Source organism: Nipponia nippon, unplaced genomic scaffold (assembly GCF_047370975.1).
Source record: "Nipponia nippon isolate SJK-2023a ecotype South Korea unplaced genomic scaffold, ASM4737097v1 scaffold_11, whole genome shotgun sequence".
NCBI lineage: Eukaryota > Metazoa > Chordata > Aves > Pelecaniformes > Threskiornithidae > Nipponia > Nipponia nippon.
The window spans coordinates 12,209,156-12,232,635 of NW_028262302.1; the positions used below are offsets into that span (position 1 = coordinate 12,209,156).

General features: G+C 35.7%; 1 protein-coding gene across 6 annotated transcripts in view; it reads right to left on the reverse strand.

Moving 5' to 3' along the window:
* Nucleotides 1-23,480, reverse strand: part of EML5 (EMAP like 5) — a 117,531-nt gene that overhangs the window by 40,540 nt on the left and 53,511 nt on the right. For all 6 annotated transcript variants that reach the window (XM_087747471.1, XM_087747470.1, XM_087747469.1 and 3 more), the window contains 14 exons: nt 19,970-20,156; nt 18,031-18,136; nt 16,719-16,812; nt 14,661-14,761; nt 12,584-12,786; nt 11,350-11,461; nt 10,180-10,307; nt 8,249-8,390; nt 6,276-6,428; nt 5,296-5,427; nt 4,182-4,270; nt 3,212-3,388; nt 2,070-2,271; nt 245-371 (listed from right to left, as the gene is read on the reverse strand). In XM_087747471.1, coding sequence (XP_087603597.1) covers nt 245-371; nt 2,070-2,271; nt 3,212-3,388; nt 4,182-4,270; nt 5,296-5,427; nt 6,276-6,428; nt 8,249-8,390; nt 10,180-10,307; nt 11,350-11,461; nt 12,584-12,786; nt 14,661-14,761; nt 16,719-16,812; nt 18,031-18,136; nt 19,970-20,156 — 1,953 coding nt within the window. The remainder of the gene's footprint in view (nt 1-244; nt 372-2,069; nt 2,272-3,211; nt 3,389-4,181; nt 4,271-5,295; nt 5,428-6,275; nt 6,429-8,248; nt 8,391-10,179; nt 10,308-11,349; nt 11,462-12,583; nt 12,787-14,660; nt 14,762-16,718; nt 16,813-18,030; nt 18,137-19,969; nt 20,157-23,480) is intronic.

The following is a 23,480-nucleotide window of genomic DNA, read 5'->3' on the forward strand; positions in this document are numbered from 1 at the left end:
CCCCAACATAAAAGTATACATACAACATTTGTAGTCTTTTGTGCTCTCTGAAAGAGAGATACAGCCTAGTCCTTAGGCAAGATTTTCTTAAGTTACTGGTTTGGTTTTTTTCCTCCAAAGAAATATTTCCACTCTTTTTATACATAACCTTTTAAGATGCATATATATTCCAATATAATTATGTTTTACTATTAATCATCTTTTCAGATTGCTTTCTTGGCTAGAATTCTAATTTAGCAATTACCTTTCATCTAAGGTTGGCTCCTTTTGTTGCAGATGAGGCTTAATTCCAAACATCGGTCTAATGTTTGTTGATAAGGCTTTGATGGTGTAATTAATTTCATTTTCCCTTGTCACATCACTGTCATAACCTAACAAAATCAGAGTGAACAGTATCAAAACAAAATAAGATACCAGAAGAAAAATTAAAATCATAATTTGTGCAGCTTTCAACAACGTACTGGACTACAAGAACAATTATACCGTGTATTACTAGTAACATAAATACACAACAGGAAGAAAGTAGCTGGCAATAATGATGAACACTGTTAATAAAAGACATTCCAAGAAAAAAATTCTCAACAATATCTTTGTAGAAAAAGTGATTAACAAAGATTCAAGGGACATTCAAAGCTACCCCATTTCTGTTTGGTTGGCCTTAACTCATGGTCACTAACAAAGGACCTCGCTACATGACACCTGCTGTTAAGTTCTGGAAGATTTAGCGCCAGGTTGTTCTCAATTGTTCTCAATTTCAGGATCCATCCAACCTGTAGATGGAATCTACTGGTCTGCACAGGGTTCCTACACAATGCTTAGGGACAGTCAGGCACATCAAGATGATGTTTAGTACAGTAAACATGGCAAAAAGGCTGAACAGTGACAGGGTTGTTACTTACCCTCCATTTTTTTCAAAGATCAAGACTACTAATGCCAACGTTATGAATAGTTCTTAATTCTAACTGAAATTAATAGGACCTGATGAAGAGAAACTTGTGGAAAAAGATGTCAATGTCTTTTCTTGTAAAGCTTAACAGACCTCTCTTTCTTTTAGAGTATTTCTGAACATATAGTTTAAGAGGGTTCTGTGTAAAGCACCAGAGCCTAGGGAAGATTATTGGGCAAAGATGTGCTAACAGGTCACAAGCAGAAGCTGAAGAAAAACTCTGAAGATTGCAATTTTTGATTCAGAAAGCTAAAGTTGACCAAGTCCCCCTGTAGGCAATTAAATTACTTTGTGGATGTAGTCTTCAATATTTTTAAGCAGAAAGTGCATAAAAATACTTCTCCAATGAATGTTTAATATGCCTCTAATATTTAAAGTGTCGCTTTGGTCATTTAGCAGGTTTTAGTGAAAACTGAAGTTAATTTATTACACAGAACTATTTAAAGAGTAGCAGTGATAGTTTAGAAATGCTTGAAGACTGAGGAATTGACAAGGAGGAAAAATTGCACTTGGGAGCAGAGAGAACAAGTTTGGAGGCTCATGAACCCTTGGAATTATAACATGAAAAGGAAAACCTTAAGTATGGCAAACCCAACAGAAGTTAGTTCTACGAAATGTAACACTTTATAACTATTGATATTATGATCTTGCAATAGATTGTTCCATATATGAACATCAGTCTACCTCAATCTACTATGCTTTAATGTTATGGAAACAGATGCTGTAACATCAAGACAACTATGATCTCACATTGTATAGATTTCAACATAATTCCATTAGAATTAGTGCCCAAATCTAAGCTGTGATGAATGTATTTTTCCATATAGATTTTTGGAAGTTACCTCTAATTGGCATTTACTATATTTTCATTTAAAAGATGTCAGGAGTCTTTTTATATACTCTGGCTCAAAGCAGTAAGTCAAACACTTCATTATTTTCTTCACAACAGTTTATCAGCCTTTTCCCCAAAAGGAAATTTTACTTAACATTTTTGAAGCATCTTCACTATTTAAGATTAAAACAATCATATATAAAACTTGATTATTTCTAAATTAGCAGTGTTTCATTAACAAAGTCTTCTTGAGATAGCATAATCCAGCTAGTTTTATAAATTATTACTGACCTCCATCTTCTTCAGAATCTAGATCAGACTCTTCACTGTCACACTGCCTGCTGTCCCGATGTCCTTCCATTTCATAAGTCCACAGCATTAAAGAGGTGTCTGCTCCTCCAACAGTGACCAACAAACTGTCGTCATAGGTCCAACGGACATTGGTTACATGGGTACTGTGAGCAACATACCTCTTAAATTTTCCAAATTTTCCCTAAGAAGGGAGAAGAAAAGGCACAGATCAAATTTAACCAGTCTGCTAGATAAAACTGAAGTGAGTTGCCAGTGCACAACAACATGTTCTTAACTTCTTTACAGTTTATGCTTCAGCTGTTTTGCATTTGTATGTATCACATGATTTGCCAAGGTTCCTCTCCTACAGCAACTTCATGAAATGTTAACCATACTTCCATAACAAGCATGCAAGAATTCGTTCACAAACAGATTCCAGCAATAAACACCGGATCATTTTTCCTAAAAGAGAAAATAATCTAACAGATTAAGAACAAAATGCACATAGAATATTTTGAGTCAATACTTGTGCATTGTTACCATCCCTAGCATGGCAAAATATTCAAAATTGAAGACATATTTACTGATAGATATACAGGAAAACTAGAAAGGTTCTAGAAGAAAAGTAAAAATATAATGGGCTTCTGGAACGGCTTTTCTATGATGCATGATTAAATAATATTAAAGCCCTTCATCTTAGAGAAAAATGACTGAGGTTGGACAGAATGAAGGTCTATAAAATCATGAGTGAAATGAAGGTGAGGAAGAAATGTTGTCTTCCAAAACAAGAGCTTAAGGGGCTAAAACCAACACTGATAAAAACCACACTGAAGATATTAATGCCTAAGATATGACTAGACAGTGCCTGTCCCATTCCCATTCTTATGGTTTTTTCTTAAGCAATTGCCAGTGTCAGTGATAGGACACTACATGAGATGGCTCTTCAGTCTGACCTGGAATGGCCATTCTTACTAACTGAAAGTTTAATGCATTGCAAATTGCAGTGTAATACTGAATGCCTTCTTTGATCATAAGGACAAAAGTATAAAAGCATTATTTTATTCTGAGTGATGAATTTTTACAGTTTTGAAAAGGCAGTTTTATTACTCAACTTTCTCCACGAACAGCTGAAAACTACTTACTTTAGCAGGGTATCGAAACAGTTTCACAAATCCAAAATCATCTCCTGTGGCTAATACTTTACTATCACTAGTGAGGCATGAAGCAGTTACATCTGTGACTTCACCAATTATTGGCCAGATTCCTTCACAGCAAGAGCCCAGAACACTCGTCCACGATGCCCAGCCAATCTTTTCTACCTACAAAAACAACCTGTTTGAGACAGAGCTTGCTTCTTCCCAGGCAGTTTTCTTCCGTATCTGATTTCAAGAAAAAGTCCTTATACTGAAAGATACGTCACATCTAAAAGATAATATTTTAACATACTAACCACTTATTTTCTGACTATTCAGGATTTCATTTGAGACCCTTAATTTTACCTCTATTAACTTCCACTTCCAAAACCTCTAGAAGTATTTAAAACACTTTGACCTTACCTGCCCTTCCAAGCCAGAAAAATTTTTTAACACTGCCTTTCAATCTCATAGAAAATATTATTTGAAAATTATCCATTTTCACTCTCTGCCCTATGACAATGCTCTATGTCTGAGAAAACAAATAAATATTATAGCTACAATATATTACACTTGCCTATGTATATTATATTGCATTGTTATGTAAAGATAGACATAAGGTCTACCACAGCAAGGTTAGGGCTAAGTAATCTGCAACAGGTTTTCAGAAGTGTTTAGGTACCAAAAGAGGCATACAGATGTCCAGTGAGATTTTCATGAGCGCACAAGTCAGCCAAATGTCCATTTCTTAACAGAAGAGACAAATGTGATATCCCTAATATATTTTATCATTCTGGTTACATTATCTAATTGAACAGGTTGCAAAAAAGGATAAAGGACAGCAAATGCCTAAACAGAACCTTTTTCAACAGACCAATTAAAATTATAGTTTTATACATCATTCCTTCTTATGTGGTATAGATGGTTGTATCATAACTCTAATTTGCAAACGAATTAAGAAGGCACTCTATCTTCTCACCTCCAAACTAGGAATTGTCTGTTTTTTCCCACGAGGAGCTTCAAAAAACAACTGCTCTTTAGCACCAGTGTTGACTTGCAAAAGCTTCCCTATAAAACATATTACAAATTGTATATTAACATTAAATAGAAGATTCCATTGTACAAAGGGAAAAAAAAAAGAAAAAAGGTTATTTTGAAATTTTTGTTGCTAACAGCATCACACAAATTATTTGCTTCCACTGGAAAAAGCTGCATACATAAACAGCGGATCTGGAAGTATGGGCTTCTGAAGATCTGAATCCTTTGACCCCTTGCATTCACAGTCCCTCCTCCTCTCTCTGAAAACTGTAATAACGCATCACTTTTCTCTCCTGTTTATGGTTGTCCCATCAGATGGTAGACAAAATGTACTGGGTCTAATTCAGAGCTTGTTTGTGACAACTAGCTGACCAGTGCGCATGTGCTCTTGGGATTGAGAAGCACATATGCTGCCTGGCCAATGGCTGCTTCCAAGCAGCTGACTTCTGCTTGCCTTTATACTACTTCTTCTCTGAGAGAAACTGTCATTAACATTTCTGTCCTCTTTCTGTTTTCAAAATTCTCAGAAGAAGCTAACTTATAACACTGTTTCAAATTAAACTGGAGTGTTTCAAAAGTGATTATGTAGAGGAATAAGAGCAGGAACTAATAGATTGCACAGTTACACTGCCTTGGTTTTGTATGAAACAGGACTAAAGTTAGTATTTAAATTAATCATGTATTAAGACCCAGGAAGACAGGAAATCCAGTCTTTCTGCTACTTTTGACAACAAGGACACATGTTCCTGAGCTACACATGCAACTGCATTATGCAGTACGTTATTCGAGAAGTAGAAGTCAAACAATAAACACAGGTGTAAAAAGAAAAAGACAAACCGATCTAGCGACAATCTATTTTACTTCAAATTGCACTTCTCAATTCAGAAATAGTAGTAAAAATCATGTTTTTATATTTATTCAGATGCTGTGAGCATATTCATAAACTGAAGAAACAAATCTGTCAGTGATACCATAAATTCATACTGTGGATGTACAGTATTTAGTATGTAATGTAATCAATCTTCCAGCAGATTTTTAGAATGAATGCTACTTACCTCTTACATCCCAGTCCATGTGTGTGATATAGCTGGAGGCTCCCTTGCAGATTCCTACTCGTTTACTGCTCATTACATTGTAAATATCTACAAAGTTGTCACAGGATGCCACAGCTAAGTACTTTCCAGCTCCTAAAACACATCAGTAGAAACACAAGACATTTTCAAAAATTGTAGTGCTCTGTACATTAAACAGAAGTACATTCTGGAATTTAGCTATATGCAACTCAGATTTCTTTGACATGAGCTTGCTGATTTATACATAGTCACCAACAGACTAATGTTCATATCACATAATCAAAATCAGTATGAAATATACAACGATTAGATCATTACATCTTCAAACAATAAAAACCATTTGATGACATTTTAAACATTTATTGCACTCGGAGAGTGGTAAGGCTTAAGTAACCAGAAGGTCATGTTGCATGAGAATTGGTATCAGTAATTTGCACTAAATTTCTCCTCCAGAAGAGTATTTTCACTGAAGTAGTATTATTAGTTTAGGCCGTACATTTGAGTTCCTAAATAAGAGCTGTACTGTTTGAAAAAAACTAGCCTCACTGGGAGTGCTAAGCACTGTAGAGGAGAAAAAGAAGAAAAAAGAAGACACCAGAACTTTCCGACACATGTGTTTCAAGCATTCTCATTAGCTAACAGTAACCTTGGTGAAGAGCCAAACTTAAGCAGCTCATGAAGTGGAACCCTAGGTACCTAGGGAGGCTGACGGTGTTCATGATTTAAAATTGACTGTTGCATTCAGGAGAATATTATGAGCAAACCTATTCCAATAATCTAATCCTTAAGTGAGCAACACAGGACTTCATACCCAATATTTTTCAAAAAGTTAATATTAGTCTTGCTGACTTATTTGTTACATGTAAAGGAGTACTACAAATCTCTACTTTTTTTATCTTTCAAAGGTTATAAAGATTGCTTGAACAACCTGGATATAAAAATCTTCATTTTAAATCACTTACCGGGAGAAAATCGGATCTCTGAAATAACATCTTTCCTGTGCTGGAAAGAGACTAGATCCTCCAGGGTATCTGCATTAACTATCAAAAAACTTCCATCGTTGAGACCAACAGCTAATGCTTTTCCATCAGGAGAAAAGCAGCAACATCTACCTCCTATGAGGAACACAGAAATGGCATTCAGGTACATTTACAGTGCATAATCCCACTTTTAGATTTATTTTTCTAGCAGTAAAGGAAAGTTATTCTTATAGTATAGCATCTAATGAAATTTTTTAGGTGCTGCCAAGATAATTTCCAAACTCTACATCTGTGACAGCACACAGAAGCTATTGGCAAATCAACAAGTACACAATCCCAGAATCTTAGATTTCATTTATTTGCATATTAATTGACATACATGCTACATTAGTAATGCAGATTAATCACTATTGTCTATATTTTTAATTTTCTCTCCTTCTTAGTATCTGGTGCCAGTTGTTTGCTACCATTTGCTCTGGTAAGGAGAACATAGCTGGAAAAGATCTTCTGGACTCACAGAATCCAATCATTTGCTATCATGGTCACTATGTCATACAATCATTTTAATAAACATGTCGAATTTCATTTGAGAAACAGTTTAATTTCCAGTCTTAACTTTATTTATGGTCAGCTTATATAGATTTGTTTCCATGCCAGAATTTTCCTCTAGTGTAAATACTTTTCCCTACTATTTGTTCCTCTGATTAACTTGTAGACAGTTCCTTTATTTAGCTGACTCCACCACAAAGCTTCTCATTCATTATCCTGTAGCTCCTCTTTCTCCATACTCAACTTTCAGTTTAATTTCATTTAGCTGAACACAGATGAGAAGTGTACACCAAAAATATCCTGATTAGTCTCTTGTAAATTACATGAATACTTCAATATGTCCTGGGAAAAATAACTCACCATAGCACACAATTGTCATCCTGCAATCAGCTAGAACATCCTGAGACTTCTGCTCCTCAGTTACTCCTCAGCTACACAGACATTTTTCTTATAGTCATTGAGTCTTGCCTTTTTTAATTACCAAATATTATCTCATTTCCATTACTGCAGTCTGCAAAAGTATCCAGCTCCTTCTGTACAGTACACAGGTGCTCTTTAAGATAGCCAAAGCATCTCAAAATGTGTCTCATCAGCAAATTAAGTCATCACAGTCCTTATTTTTCTGCCAAAACTACTCTTAAAAATATTAAGAAATATCAGCTTTAAGATTTGAGCAGACTTCACCAATTTGAAATTTTCTTGTTTAATCCCTGCTTGTGCCAGCTGATGACTCTTCTTACATTAACTTTATCAATTCAAATCATCTTCAACTAAGCTTCCTATAAGGTTTGGATCAAAATGCTTTACTGAATGCCAAACAGATAAAGCCTATTGTATTCCTTTGTCTAGCAAAGCATACATATCATTAAAAGCTTGTTAAGGCCAGTCTGGCCTAATCCTAAAAAAATTCTCCTTATATGATTTTACTTGCAACAGATTTTCCATCTGTCAAAATAGAATTTAGTTATATAGTATGTGACGAGTAAGAATTTTATGACTGTTCTCTTTCCTTGACATTCCAGATTCTTCTAATGTTCACAAAGAAGAGAAATTCAACATTATTTCTAAGATTTCTTCCAATAATTTCTAGATTCAAAGTCTTCCACTGTTCAAAAAAGCTTGCAATACTGTAAGCAACATGGCAGATTTATGTAATTGGCTCAACTTTTCTTGTAAATTCACTGACTTAAATATGTTACAATTGCAAATAATCTTCAGAACAGTATTACACAGAAATCTTTCACACAGATTCATTAGCTTAAGGGCTACATAACGCATGAACATAGCATCAATAAAATAATTTGAGCAAAGAAAGGAATTTATTCAGTCTTGCTTTTGAAAGACTCATAATACTAGTAAGTGTCAACTGAATTCAGTTAAATATTTTTTCATACTAAGCATCTTACCCTTCTTCAATTTGCGAACAGCTAACATACAATGGCTAGGAGATAAATCCCATATTCTTAAGGTTTTGTCATCACTTACAGTGGCACAAATAGGTAAATGAGGATGAGTAGCTAGACCCCAAACTTCCCCCTCCATGTGACCCTGAAAAGACACAATGAATCAGATGACTTTGTATTTTACATTGAAATATGAAATAATACATTTAAGGAAGTTGAAAAAAAAAAAACCACAACAGAGAGAGAGCATGCATATCTTTAGAAGATAATAAAGAAATATCTGAATAGAAACATAGGACACCTGAAGAAAAATTCACCCTGCTCTTACTTACAGTAACAGTGCAAATTATAGTAATTAGTACTAGAGAAAACTTTTCCCTGAGAAATAATCCTCACACACATCTATGTCAATGACATAGACAGTGGGATCAGGTGCACCCTCAGCAAGTTTGCAGATGACACCAAGCTGAGTGGTGCAGTTGATACACCTGAGGGACATGATGCCGTCCAGAGGGACCTGGACAAGCTTGAGAAGTGGGCCTGCATGAACCTCATGAGGCTCAACAAGGCCAAGTGCAAGGTCCTGCACCTGGGTCGGGGCAATCCCCAGTACTGATACAGGCTGGGGGATGAAGGGATTGAGAGCAGCCCTGAGGAGAAGTCTTGGAGGTACTGGTGGATGAAAAGCCAGCCATGAGCCAGCAATGTGCTCTCGCAGCCCAGAAAGCCAACTGGATGCTGGGCTGCATAAAAAGAAGTGTGGCCAGCAGGTCAAAGGAGGTGATTCTGCCCCTCTGCTCTGGTGAGACCCCACCTGGAGCACTGCATCCAGCTCTGGGGTCCTCAGTACAAAAAAAAACATGGACCTGTTGGAGCAGGTCCAGAGGAGGGCCACAGAGGGATGGAACACCTCTCCTATGAGGAAAGGCTGAGAGAGTTGGGTTGTTCAGCCTGGAGAAGAGAAGGCTGCGGGGAGACCTTATTGAGGCCTTTCAGTACTAAAAAGGGGCCTATAAGAAAGATGGTAACAGACTTTTTAGCAGGGCCAACAGCAATAGGGCAAGGGGTAATCGTTTTAAACTAAAAGAGAGTAGATTCAGATTAGATATAAGGAAGAAGTTTTTTTACAATGAGGATGGTGAAACACTGGAGCAGGTTGCCCAGAGAGGTGGTAGATGCCCCATCCCTGGAAACATTCAAGGTCAGATTGGACAGGGCTCTGAGCAACCTGATCTAGTTGAAGATGTCCCTACTCATTGCAAGGCAGTTAGACTAGATGACCTTTAAGGGTCCCTTCCAACCCAAACTATTCTAGGAGTCTATGATCTAGACTTTTTCTTTACCTTGGGTTCTAATATATTCTTTAAAAAATCTAGTTCTTTACATATTGCATTGGCCACTCAGAAGTGTGAATTAAAGAGCCACAGATTTTTATTTAAGTATGAAAGAAAATCATATGATTATATGATGTAAAAAAATCTGTTTTGTAGTCAGGCTTAAGAAACGCAGTCTGTGTGATATGGCAAAAAAAAATGAAATGTTTTTTACATAATTACGAAGAAAATCTAAAAATAAACCTCAAGGAGACAACTTTTAAAAATAATAAGAGTAATCAGTACTTAGAAAAAGTTAATAAGGAATTTGGCAGAGGATCCACCGTTTCACACACTTTTTTTCTTTTTTTAAACCAGAAATACGATCTTGCTTTGTTTGAAAGGATGAGCTTGTTGAACAATGTAATACACAAAATTCTGTGATCTGTTTTGCTCATTAAAGAGTCATAATGGTCTAACCTAGCATTAAAAATCTATGAAGTGATAGTAACTCGCTAACTTCACTAGTAATTAAAATGCTTGTTATTTCACAACAGTCTTTATTTGAGAAATAAAATAGTGTTTGTGGTATGAAATATTTGACTGATATTTAACATGTACCTGAACCAGCAGAGTTATTGGTCCACTTTTATCCACCTCCAATATTTCACCATTCTTTGTGCCCACTAAAATATGACCATGTCCTAAAGATATGGCACGTATAGAAGGATTATCTTCTAAGAGGAGACCTAGAACATTAAAATGTTAGAAGACAGAAGATTCTCAAGTGTGCCTTAAAGAAGATTTTTCACATATATGCACATTACATTCTCATTGTAGAAAAAGATACTCAGTAGTGAACAAGTAAAAACATATTCCTGCATGGAAGAACTTATGTGTATAGATTCATTTGGGAGTATTTAGCAATTACCCAACCGACACTAATCTACCTTCTCAACCTAGTATCTCTGAAGTTTAATCAGCCTGACTCATTGGCAATCTTAGTGAAAAAATATGGATGTGAAGTATCGACTATACTACTACATTGTTAGCATTTATGGTACCGTCAAATCTAGTTTTTTATTAAACAGATATGAGAATGAGAATCTCTGTAGTAGAATGTTTTAGTTAATGGGTGTTTCCATTCATGATTTTTGAAAAATCAAGCCATATATATTAAAACACGGTAAATGCAATTTCAAGGCTGGGGCCAGGGGGTGGGGAGAGAAGAGGCTAGCCAGAATGTCAAACAGGGAAAACTGTAAATCAGCACTAAGATTAAGAATAAATGGAAGAAATAGGAGTAACAGGAATGAAAATGTTCTTAAATAATTTCAAAAAATATATGCATTTACAGAAAATTAAGTCATAAAATGTACTAATGCCTTATAAAACTAACAATTCTGAATTCCATTCTTCCTCCAAAACAAAAAAAAAATCAGACAAGATACTTCATTATTAGAAATATAATAGGCTTTTTGGTTGCCACTTTAAAAAAAAAATCACCTGGGTGGTAAGAGACTCAAGGTTAAATCAATTAATTCAGGCAGATAATAAGGTTAATATTATGATCTGCGCCCACCAAATGTGCAAACACACACTACAACATACCATTCCCCTCTCAACAGAAAAGTGATTTATTTAGAATCAATAAAGCTTTAAAAAAATAACTTTTAGTGTTCGTTGTGTCAAATGTGGATTTCCTCCTACTTGGGAAAGCAATTCCACAGAAAGAGTTTTCTAAAGAAAGTATTTTAAATAGAATAAAAAATAGGATAAAGTCTATGTTACCTTTAGACCCAGGGGCCAAAGCAGCCCTTTTGATGGCATAGGTTTTGAGACAACGTTCAAAGGTATCGTCCCAGAGAGCTACTACCCCATCCTTTCCTCCAGTGACAAATCCCTGGGCGGGGTGGGGGGGAAGGGGGGAAATCACAAGTTATAATCAATTATTATCTTTCCTTAATTTTTCAGTGATTTCTACCAATGGATTCTGAAAATGGATTATATACAACACTGTAATGTACAGAACTACAGATGTTAGAGATGAAAAGATCAAGAGCAACAAAATGATTGAATTCTTCTCCTGATGAAAGCAGCACAGTTCTGTACAGTCCATGTACATAGTCTGGATGTAAAATTTCTAACCAATAAGCTCCTACTATACTAGAAAAATAATTTAACTGACATACTGAAATGTTTTTCTTGATATTTAGCCTCAGTATCCCCTTGGCACTTCACCTCATTATTCCAAGCCAAACTTAGTACCACTCACAAAACTTTGATTAGTGCTTAAATTGTTCAAATATATGCATATTTGTGCCATTCTGTCTTCAAAAACTATTTACAGCTATTTAATGAAGCAACAGGTATACTTAATACTGAAATCATTATTACTTTCCTTTGGAGAACTTAGTTCTTGCAATATGAATAACACATGCTTTGTCCAAAGCTACTATAATGAAACTCAAATATTAGAAGGTGGAATAACTTGGTCTAACCTAGAAAAACACAAACATATACATAACTTCAAACATACAAGTAATCTAACTGGAACATCAGTTCTTATTTAAGCACATGCTTAAAGGCTTTCCTGAGTCAGAAGAAGTTGAGAATCAGGAAAGAGTTCTTAAGAGATCTACAGACTGAATGCTTCTACTAGTAGATGGTAATTACAGCACAAAATAGTAAGTATGATCATCTTCCTCTCTCACAAGCTCACATATTCCATTAAACTTACAGATGCTTAAATCAAAAAGTACTTTTACTTATTATAAGTTACTATTATTTCTTTAGTAAGAGGTCATGAAAATTACTGAAAAAGATGTCACTGGACCACAAGGGTTCGAGAAACACCATGCTACGTAACAAGAATTAGAGACATGCATAAAACACTATTTTGAATCTGGACCTCGCAAGGCTTTTCTGTAATGGAAATAAAGCCATGGATTCCTCAGTTTGGGAAAGGCCTAACTTAATAGACTTTTTTGTCCAGACATCAAAAAACAACGAGCAGTTTATTTACTTTTTCCAATGCGTGCATGCTGAACACAGGACCATCATGTGCTTTGACAGTTTTTATGAGAAACACATCTCTCCAAATACACACATCCCCCGTGGAAGTTCCAGAGAACGCCATCTCTTCAGTCCAGCCATATACTGCACACATCATTGTATCGGTTCTTCCCAATGCACCTATGCAGCCCTTTCTCCCAATTAGTCCTCCGCCTGGTTCAAACCAAAAACAAGTCATCAGATGTTTGCTTAGAATTATTTTCCAAAAACTATACAACCTTACCCAGAGCAACAAGTCCTTTTCTTCTGGTTCACCCATGCTCCCCAAAAAACTGAGCCTGAGAAGAGTTTTCACAAAATGAAAGTTTTGTACTATTTGGCATCTTTCAAGAAAAAAAACTAACTTACTTTTAACTCACTAATTGAATCTGGATTTGCATATGTACATACACCCACATAGACATGCAAAGAGAAAGTGCATTTGTAAACTCACATCTAAACAAAAAACTTAACATCTACCACACAGTTCATAGAAATTCCTAATGAAATTAACTTGAAAGAAAAAAAAAGTTTAAATCTTGACATCCCATCCTTTTCAGTGAGAGGATTTCTGATTATATTTTAGAGGTTTGCTATACGGGCCTCTGGATAAAAGAAATGTTACAGCTATATAAATTTTAAAATTCTTTAAAATACCATATCCAGAATTGACAGGTATAACACATAGTAACTTCTAGGTAGAAAGTCAGATTTACAATTTTCACAATCCTCAGAGAAACTTCATGTGGTATAACACAGAAGTCCCTCAGGATCTGACACTAAATACTGTTCTCGTCCTTACAGAGGCAAGGTCTCTGAACCTCTCTGCCATCGCTTGGCACTGATGAAAATTTAGTCCAAAGCATATACTTTGGTGTCACTTCTCACATTGAGTGCACCTGCTTTAGTGCAGATTGCAGACACCTGGCATTTGTTAAGATGCACTGATACTCTGCTCCTCACATTAACACTGCTAAGTGTGTTTCACGGTGACTGCCTTGCCAGTTTCGCACAGATGGGCTGTGGCACTAGAGAAATTTGATTCCTGCTGACTGAGCAATGCCAGAGAGAAAAGGAGCATTTTAAACAATTTCACTTCTTTATTCAACATCACCGTCTCCAGGGTTTTATCATAGTTAAGATCTCTTTCTACAGAATTTACAGTAATTCATTCAGTAAATATTCTGACACACTTTGTTCTTTCTATAGATAGCAAGCACAATTGTTAAAATTAATAATTTATACAGACGTCAACAGCATGCTCTCAGGCAATCTTGATTAATTTCTGTTGGAGCCAGAACTGAGAAAACTAGTGTCATTTTTTTCGTCACAGACTTTTCTCACCACAACTAATCTTTATCGGGGACTCATGTGAGTTGATGTGCATAAATTCTGCATGAATAATTAGAACATTCTTAGCAGGTAAGCTAGTCTTCTGTAGCACATACATCTTTATATATGTTTTAGAGGTTTGAAACAACGAAGTTCACACTAATATCAGGGAACGGATTTTTCACTCTTCAAAATTTTTCAAGCAGATAAAGCAAGCTGCTTTATCTTGGTTTTTAATTGTCAAGTTCAACAGAGGTATCTAAACAAACAGGTCTCAACCGGCACATGTATCCTCTTCAAATACTTTGTCTGAATTTCTGTATGTGGATTTTTATAACCTTAAATGTATTTATATTTGTGCCTCTCTATAACATAAATGTTCTAAAGGTCCTTCTTCCAAAAACTCTTCTATGATTTTAGAGCAGCTCTGTAACATTTTCAGATGGGCTATATTATTATTAGACACAAAAACAGACAGTAGGAAATCCAGGGTCCTTTCTGCTTGTGGAGCTCTAGTTACATGGCAAATTGATCTTAAAAAGAATTCCCACTACTGCCATAATGCCAATTAATGTTATTTCTACTAGGGCTAAAGTTAACTTAGAGAGATACACAGAGAAAACGTTTGCCTTTAATGCATGAAACATACTATAAGAGATGCAATATTTATACTTTAGAGTAAAAGAAAATGCTGTAATTCTGAAAAGTTTCCTTACCTGCTCTACGCCAGAATTTCATGTGTTTAATTCCAACTGTAATCAATTTATCAGGCATATAAGGATTAATCTTAACAACAAAAATCTTATCTTTGCTTCCCCTGAAATGCAAAGCAAAATATTTTAAATAAAAATATAACTATTCATATTTTAAAATAGGTTTTCGTTTGGGTTTTTTTTTTTCTAATGTATACCTTCTCTATCTTGTGAACATTTACTTCCAAATCATTAACCAAAACTTATTATGAGGAGGAAAAAGCCAAAGAACTAAACATACTGAGTCCTGTTCTGTTTTCATTGCCCTTCAGTTTCCAAAGCAGCTGAGTAATGACGTTACTTTAGCATTCCACTAGGTGGCGTTTTCTTCGCAAAAGGATATATACTTGCATTAAGTTTAGGTATATGACATTGAGACCTCTGGCAGCTCATAATGAAACTTAAAGGTGTAAAGTTATAAATCTTATTTAGAAGTTTCTCATTTTGAAAATAAAATTGCCATTCTCATTCACCTTTTAATTGATTTTTCTATTTTTCTTGTTAGAATAAAACAGATGCTGCTATAGAGATTTTAAATGGAAATTTTAGTTGTTTCTAAAAACATTAAAACCTGTTCTGTGTTCTAGATTTCTTACTATGCTTCTATAAAGCCAATCCCTTGCTTCAGTCCTACAGTTTGAAAAAACGCTTTCAACTATGTTTGCTATCTATGCAAGGAAAGAAATGCTTACTAGTAGCTCTTTTTTCTTTAAAATGCAGAAGAGCCTCTAATCCCTAAATTTTGCCCCCTGTTCAAGAGTGGCAATAATCTCCTACCTTCTGTCATTGTCAGACCACTAAATGAACTAGTAGCAAAAAGCATGAACCAGTTTCTTTCCAAACTCACACTGTAATCTTCAAAGTATAGATGCTGCTTTCAAAAACTCTATTCAATTCCTCTGAGTAGGTAGGAGGAAAAACACTCCAGAAACTAAATCCAGTATAAACTGGTTAAAGTTTGATTAAAAAAGAAGAATTAAGTGAGATTGATGGGTTCAGAGAGTAGGGGGATTTAAAAAAAAAAAAAAAAAATTAATGTGAAAGGCCCAAACCAGTGTCTTCAGAGAAGCCAGGCTAACTGGGCTTCTGACAAGTAATTGGGAAAGGAGTACTCTTCTTTATCTACATCACCTATTCAGTGGATAAGAAACTCAGAGCGTGTTTAAAAAGAAAGTGAGAGTAAATATCATTGAAGAGCAATAATGAACTTAATGGATAAAAAGGAAGTTGCTGCTTTTAAAATTGTATCTGCAGAGAATAATAAATCCCTTTCAAACCTACCTAGAACAATAGAGTATACGTACTGAATCCAGACAGAATGGGGAAAAACCCACTCACGTTACTGCTCTATTTAAAGCAATAGATCCTTGGAAACAACGAAGTCAAAGGTTTCAAAAACATTACTCAGCATTAGAAATAAGATTCTATCTAGTAGTTTAAAACTCTATTTAATAAACATATATGAAATAATCTGTGCAGAGTCAAAGAAACTTCCAAAATATTTAACCTTTGGAGGTTATTTAGTCCAACCTTCTGTTCAAAGCAGAGCTAACTTCAAAGTTAGATCAGGCTGCTCAGGACTCAGAAAGGAAAAGGAAAGAACCCTGAAGAAAAGAGAACTGAGCAAAACAACTGCAAACTACTGTCCCAAGAAAGACGTGGCCTCTGATGAAAAAGATCTGAAAAGCAGATTCTGTTGGGAGGGCCAACAGAAGCGCATGGATTGAGTTTTAAAGAAATTATTTCAGAACACATCAAATAAACGTAAATAAACTGTCTTCTACATCTTCTTTCTCCACCAGTTGAGCTGTCACTGTAATAGTTCTTGTTGACTCTATCAGAGCTTCAGGTTTTTTTCCAAAGGAAGTTTTAAGGCTGTGCTAAATGTTATCGCCTGCATCACTGATGTGACAGAAACTGTGAATTTATTAGAGAACTGTTATTCTTTAATGAATATATTTTGCTTACTGGCATTTGAGAGTAAATCTAGGCACAAATTTTAAAACAAAGTTAAATTCCTACCTTACTGCTGAAAGCTTTTCTCCTTTCTTCCAATCCCAGAGTACAATAGTGTGATTGTCATCTATTCCAACAGAAGCCAATCGTTTCCCATCCGCTAGAAAAATAAATTTATGATTAAGAGAGTAGATAGATAACATTATGTTGCAATAATAAGAAACCATATTAAACAATATTACAGCTTCACAAATATTATAAGAAGAATGCACGTATAGGTAAATAATCGTATGACGTGCTTAGAGGCACGTCTGTCATCTGTTTGCTTTTAAACTTGAGTGGTCAGTTGGATGGAGTTTAGGACTTCAAGTTACCCTGTCTAAAAATTGCACTTAGATCCTCTGTGTTTGTAGCAAATCCTTTGTTCAAATAGTTGCTGATGCAGTTGCATAAAAACCTTCATCAGAGGTTGTACTGTGAGAACTTTCTGTTCACTCTGAAAATCCCTGTTCATTTCTAAACAGGAAAGCATTGAAGCAACACCATGAAGTTTATGAAATATTCTTAAACTTAGTAATAGTGTGAAGTCTTTGAGAAGCTCTGACACGTATTGCACATTAACCTCCAAGAAAGAAGTTATTTGTGCTCACTCGTGATCAATGACTTTCTGACATGTATCCATCTTTGAAATTGCCATGCCAGAATTTGGGAAATGAGATTCACATCTTGAAAAACGAGAACCAAAGAAGGGTAAGAAGCATCAAAGACCCCAAACTACTCATCTTTGTGATCACACATCTTCACTGTGAGGTTAGAGATCCTATCTAGTAAATCCAAATGATTAAAGAATAAATAGAAGCCAGTGGAGAAGAGGAAATTTAACATTGGTACAGGAATTCAATGTATGGGGTGCAAAAATCTCACAAGATTTAACTGACAAGTCTCTTATGTTAGTATAAGGTGGAAAGAAAGGCTGGGTTTCTGCCCAGAACTCCATAACTGGACTTCCTGAATTTATCAGTGTGCTACCCAATTGGCTTGCAGGACTTAATTTAAAAAAAGTGCACAACCTGATGAGGTTGCTCAAAAATTTGCTTATACAGTTGTAATGCAGACACAACAGTCAAGATCTGTGCACCTGCCTCATATAACCAAAAGAAATTCCTGATGTGCAAGACTCCACAGGAGCTCCTTTTAATGAATGATCACTTTAAGACAGCCTCTCTCATCTGACATTGATCACTAGAGAATATTTTAAATACAAAATCTTCAGTGTAAAGGAATTCCCAATTTCTCATTAGAACTGATTAGCTTGTACTTTCATACAGAAAAGGAAAACTGTATATAATAAATAAATAAATAAATGAATACTTATTACCTGAAAAATCAACAGCACAAACACCGTACTGGTGATAGCCCTTTAATACTGAGAGTGGTTTTATTGTTTCTGTATCCCAAATGTGTATTGAGGAATCTCGACCAACCTGAAAGTATACATATTTATAACCTTTTTTTTTTTTTCATTTCTCAGTTACTTAACATGGTTGTTTAGAAGTATAATATTGACAAATACTTTAAAAAGTATTTGAAAAAATTTACAGTGATAAAATTTTCCTAGTATTACTTCTGTCTGGCTAGCAGTATATTTATTCCTTCTCCTGCTCTACAAATTCCACTCCCCAGCTGGCTTTCTTCCCTCCAAAGAACTTCGGCACATTAATCACACGTAACTAGAGTTCTCTCAGGGGGGTGGGGAGGAAGCCCTTCATTGATTGCACCGTGGCATATTTATTCCATCAATTCTCTATCAATCATTCCCTGTCTAAAAATAAAAGGTTATTTTTATTGCTAGTATGTAAGCTACTCTATGTTTGAGAAATCAAGGTGACTTCTGTTGCCTGCTGGTGTCATTACAAGTGTCTAGAAGTCACATTCTAATGCACTGATACCTGTGGAGTAATCTCCAGTAGAATGACACTAAAGCAGGTAAGTAGAACTTGGTAAGAAATGGAATATAGCTTATTCTTTTCAACTGTGTACAAGCATTATTAGTCAATATTTACAAGATTATTTGCTATTCCAAAGGTTTTGCACCTCAGTACACAAAACAGGGCTGCAAAACCAGAAGAACACTCTCCTGTGTTTAAGACCAGGGGCAGGACTCAAGAAAACTAGGATCTATTTCTGGTTTTGTGGCAAACTTAGTATGCGATGTTTACAAAGCTTTTCGTAATGTCCACTATCAGGAAAATCTGAACCAGTGTTGCATGGGGAATTTGATTACTGCATTATCTAATTTCTGCAGGTAATGTAGTATACAACAACATATAATGTGTATACATAAAACAGCATATAATGGAGTCTATCTTTCTATTGATAGCATAAGGTATTTTAAAATATAGTAAATCCAGGCACATTTTTATTCATAGTCTTTACTACTCCAAAATTAAATAGAATCAATTTTCACACTTAAGGCTTTAATCTCTAAACTGACCTGCAAATTTATGTTAATCTCAAAAATTTTTAAACAAATTACGGGCATTATAAGCAAAGGTTTATTTCTATTAAAAATCTCAGTTCACATGTTCTCCAATTTATATAATAATAATGATAACAATAACAACACTGATAATAATAATGATAACAATAACAACACTGATAATAATAATAATAATTAAAAAACCCTGAAACATCAAATCAAACCTTCAAGACCTGGTGTATAAACATTTATGGGAAGAAATGTTTGTCAGAAAGCATGAGTGAAAAACAATTACCTAAAATTACTGCCTGGCGAAAGATAAAATAAACCATTATAAATACTTTAGCAACATACATACCTGTGTTGCACGTACAAACAGCACATAATTTGGCTATAGGCGATAACCCAAAAACATAATGCATGGAACTGAAATGCCAGAATGTAATAATGACTGCTAACTTCATGTTACGTAATAATACATGAATGTAATAATAACAAAGCTAACTTCACAACTAAGATACTAAAAAAATGTATTTGAATTGCACATTTCCTCCACTTGTTATCATGAAGAAGCAACATAATGCTGAATAAAAAATATGAATCTATTCTTAAATAAAAGAGGTTCAAAAAACCTATCAATTAAAGACTTATGAGAAATAATATAAAGAACTGCAAAAAACACTTCTGTTGCAGTTTTTTTAACATGATTCCATCTGCAACAGAAATGCAGTCCTTCAGCTGAAAAAATGTAGACTGGACTTCCTTCCTCCAAAATAGGCTTTTCTAAATTCAGTAGTAACAACTTCAGATTCTTACTGCAGATAAACATGCATCCTACCTGGCCTGTTGCCACATAGTCCTTCAAGGGATGAATAGCAAGGCAAAGAATGTCATCATCATGACCTAGATAAAAGCGCTGTATGTTCTGCTGGCGATTGTACACCACTCCCACTGCTGCAACATGGTATACAATTTCACCCGTCTGAGTGTAAAATAAATTGCTTCGACAGTCGTAACCTCTGTAACTGATTAAAGAAAAAGAGTTTGTTTATCAAGGTCATAACCATATATTATACTGAAACTTTGAGATAGAATTATGCAAGATGCATTTTGCACATATGAAAACTCAGATTACTTACCAATTCCTGTTTTGGTGTTTTAACATTATGTACATATTTTCCCAAAGGAACACCAATTTATCAATTTAATTTACTATTCAGACATCAGAACTACTAGCATTAGTTTGAAAGTGGATGCTATTTAATAGTTATTCTCCACAACTAGTTTAGAAGAGGAAATAATAGCTAGCAATTTTTCCAGACCACATGGAGAATTCATAGAATCATAGAATCGTTTAGGTTGGAAAAGACCTTTAAGATCATCAAGTCCAACCGTTAACCCAGCACTGCCAAGTCCACCACTAAACCACGTCCATAAGCACCACATCTACCCGTCTTTTAAATACCTCCAGGGATGGGGACTCAACCACTTCCCTGGGCAGCCTGTCCCAGTGCCTGACTACCCTTTCAGTGAAGACTGTAATTTGGAATATGCATTCTCCAACAACCCGCAACATCTAAGAAAGCTCGTGTTTCCTTTTTGCTGGTTGGTGGAGACATGGCTGTTATTTTGTTGACTGTTATGACAGATGGAGCCCAAAGTCATAGACTAAATGAACTCAACTGACATTTTATAGGGAAGGCCCATAGATTAAGGCAATCATATCTCTGCCATGTATATATCAAAAGACAGGAAAGGTGGTGGTGATTAATTGGAATTGGTGATTTATTGGTGGTGATTTATTGGAAAGCATGGGACCTGGGCATGACGTAGATGGTACAGAATAAGGGGTGGATATTGTCCTGGTTTCAGCTGGGATAGAGTTAATTTTTTTTTTCCTAGTAGCTGGTATAGTGCTGTGTTTTGGATTTAGCATGAGAATAACACTGGTAACACACTGATGTTTTAGTTGTTGCTAAGTAGTGCTTACACTAGTCAAGGATTTTCAGCTTCTCATGCCCTGCCAGCGAGAAGCTGGGAGGGGGCACAGCCAGGACGGCTGACCCAGACTGGCCAAAGGGCTATTCCATACCATATGACATCATGCTCAGTATATAAACTGGGGGGAGCCGGCTGGGGGTAGACTGCTGCTTGGGAACTGGCTGGGCATTGGCTGGCAAGTGGTAAGCAACTGCGTTGCGCATCACTTATTTTGTATATTCTTTTATCATCATCATTATTATTTTTTTCCCTTTCCTTTTCTGTCCTATTAAACTGTCTTTATCTCAACCCATGAATTTTATTTTTTTTTTTTTTCTGATTCTCTCCCCCATCCCACTGCTGGCAGGGAGGGAGGAGGGCAGAGTGAGCAAACAGCTGTGTGGTGTTCAGCTGTCTGCCCGTTAAACCACAACACACAGATATCATAAAATTGAAAATTGCTGGGAACTTGCTAACAGAAAACAAATGCATAAATTTTCTTCCAGATCAGTTTCATTTTTCAAGGAAAACCTGTCTTCTTTCTGTACTGATACAGCAACTGGCATGAGTAGGCCAATTCCCAACTGAAATCTGTACGCACTATCGCAGCATACACATTTCTTCCTAGGTGTGATTAAGATTCAGTACCCCATAAAAACCAAAGGTGGCATTTTCAAAAAGGCTAGGGTCCTACTTTCAGAAGTAATTTAAAAGGCTCAGAAACCTAAAAAACATTAAACAAACAAGCAAGTCTTAAATTAGTGCTTTTAATAGTGCTATCCTTGGCAGTCAATGGAGATAACATTTAAAAATGCGCAACTTAAATTCATTCCTTTCTTTCTTCTGATATAAACAACACTCCATATACTCCTGACACATTCTGTTTCTATGCTATTAATTCCCCAGATAACCTCTTTCTGTTCCTTCTTCTGTTGTTCCAGATCTTCACTAAATCAACTTCTAAATTATTTTACAAAGATGCAGGTAAAATCTGGTTACATTTCTAAATATATAGTTAAATTTACAGGAAGGGAATGACACTTGAATGTGTTTGAATTGGCCATGAATTATCTTTATTTAGGGATCATAAGGCTCTACCTAAGTATTTTTACTACATCAACTTCTATATGAACTAGTTGAAAAAAAGCCCTGAAGATAATCAGCAAGTCATTCTTGGCAAACAAAATAACTAAACTTTCACCATCAGCAACTGCAAACTAACAGAAATATCTAATGTCTACGTTATACCTCTCATGACATTAATTTCTTTGCTTAATTAAAAGCATGTATCATCAGAACAAATTACATTATTTTTAAGAAAACAAATGCAAGATGTTTTTGCAATTGTGCAGGTCTTTATCACATAAAACAAAGAAGCATCTGTACACGTACCAATAAGTGTCATACACAAAACGAATGGGATAGCATTAAGACAATTACTGAATATGAGACACTTAGAAGGTTTAAATGACACAAATTGTGCAGTCCAGGTAGAAAAGGCTTTCATAAAATTATATATAGCTTTCCTTGTGTACATGGTGCAACCATATGCACTGGTCAAGTAATGAATCTTTAAGGCAACTTAAGACCAACTTCAGCTTAATTAATACTATTCTGAAAACTCCAGCTATGGATCCACGTTCACAAATACCAGACCTACGCATTACTGGAAAACATCACAGCACATATCTGGAGCAGGTTTGAATACGCTGTATTTCTGTTGGCTCACCTACACTACACGCAATGGCACTTATGTCAGATCATATGTGATCAGAGAAAAATTGCTTAAAAAGTTTGAGAGATGATTTTAACAGACCAGCAGATGGTCCAGGTGCATTCCTCCCCAGATGCAGAACACTGCATTTCCCCGTTTTGAAGTTCATGAGATTCCTCCCTGCCCAGTTCTCTAGCCCGTCCAGGTGCCTCTCAATGGCAGCACAACCATCTGCTGTACCAGCACTCCTCCCAGTTTTGTACTGTCTGCGACACTGTGAAGTCGAAAGCTGGGTTTCATTAGATCATGAACAAGCAAAGTGAACGTCTTAAACCAGCAAAAACTGTGATAGCACAGAAATAAAAGCTTTTAAGTAAGTCTCCCTCCACCCCACTGTTTAGATAGGTACTCACAAGCAGGTTCTTAACTTCGGGTTTGGTCCCAGTCCAGCAACTTTTCAGTGTCTCCTGAGTTACTGTCCCTTTAAGGTCTCTAGAAAAATCCCTCTCTTTCCATCAGGTCTGAGGCTCAGCTATGTATCTGCTCCCTGCTCTTCTCAAAGCGACCAACAATTTTGATTCACGATACAGGTGCAAACTCTGCAATCATGGCTTGCTCTCCCTCCACCCATACCCTTCCCTAACAACTTCTCCCA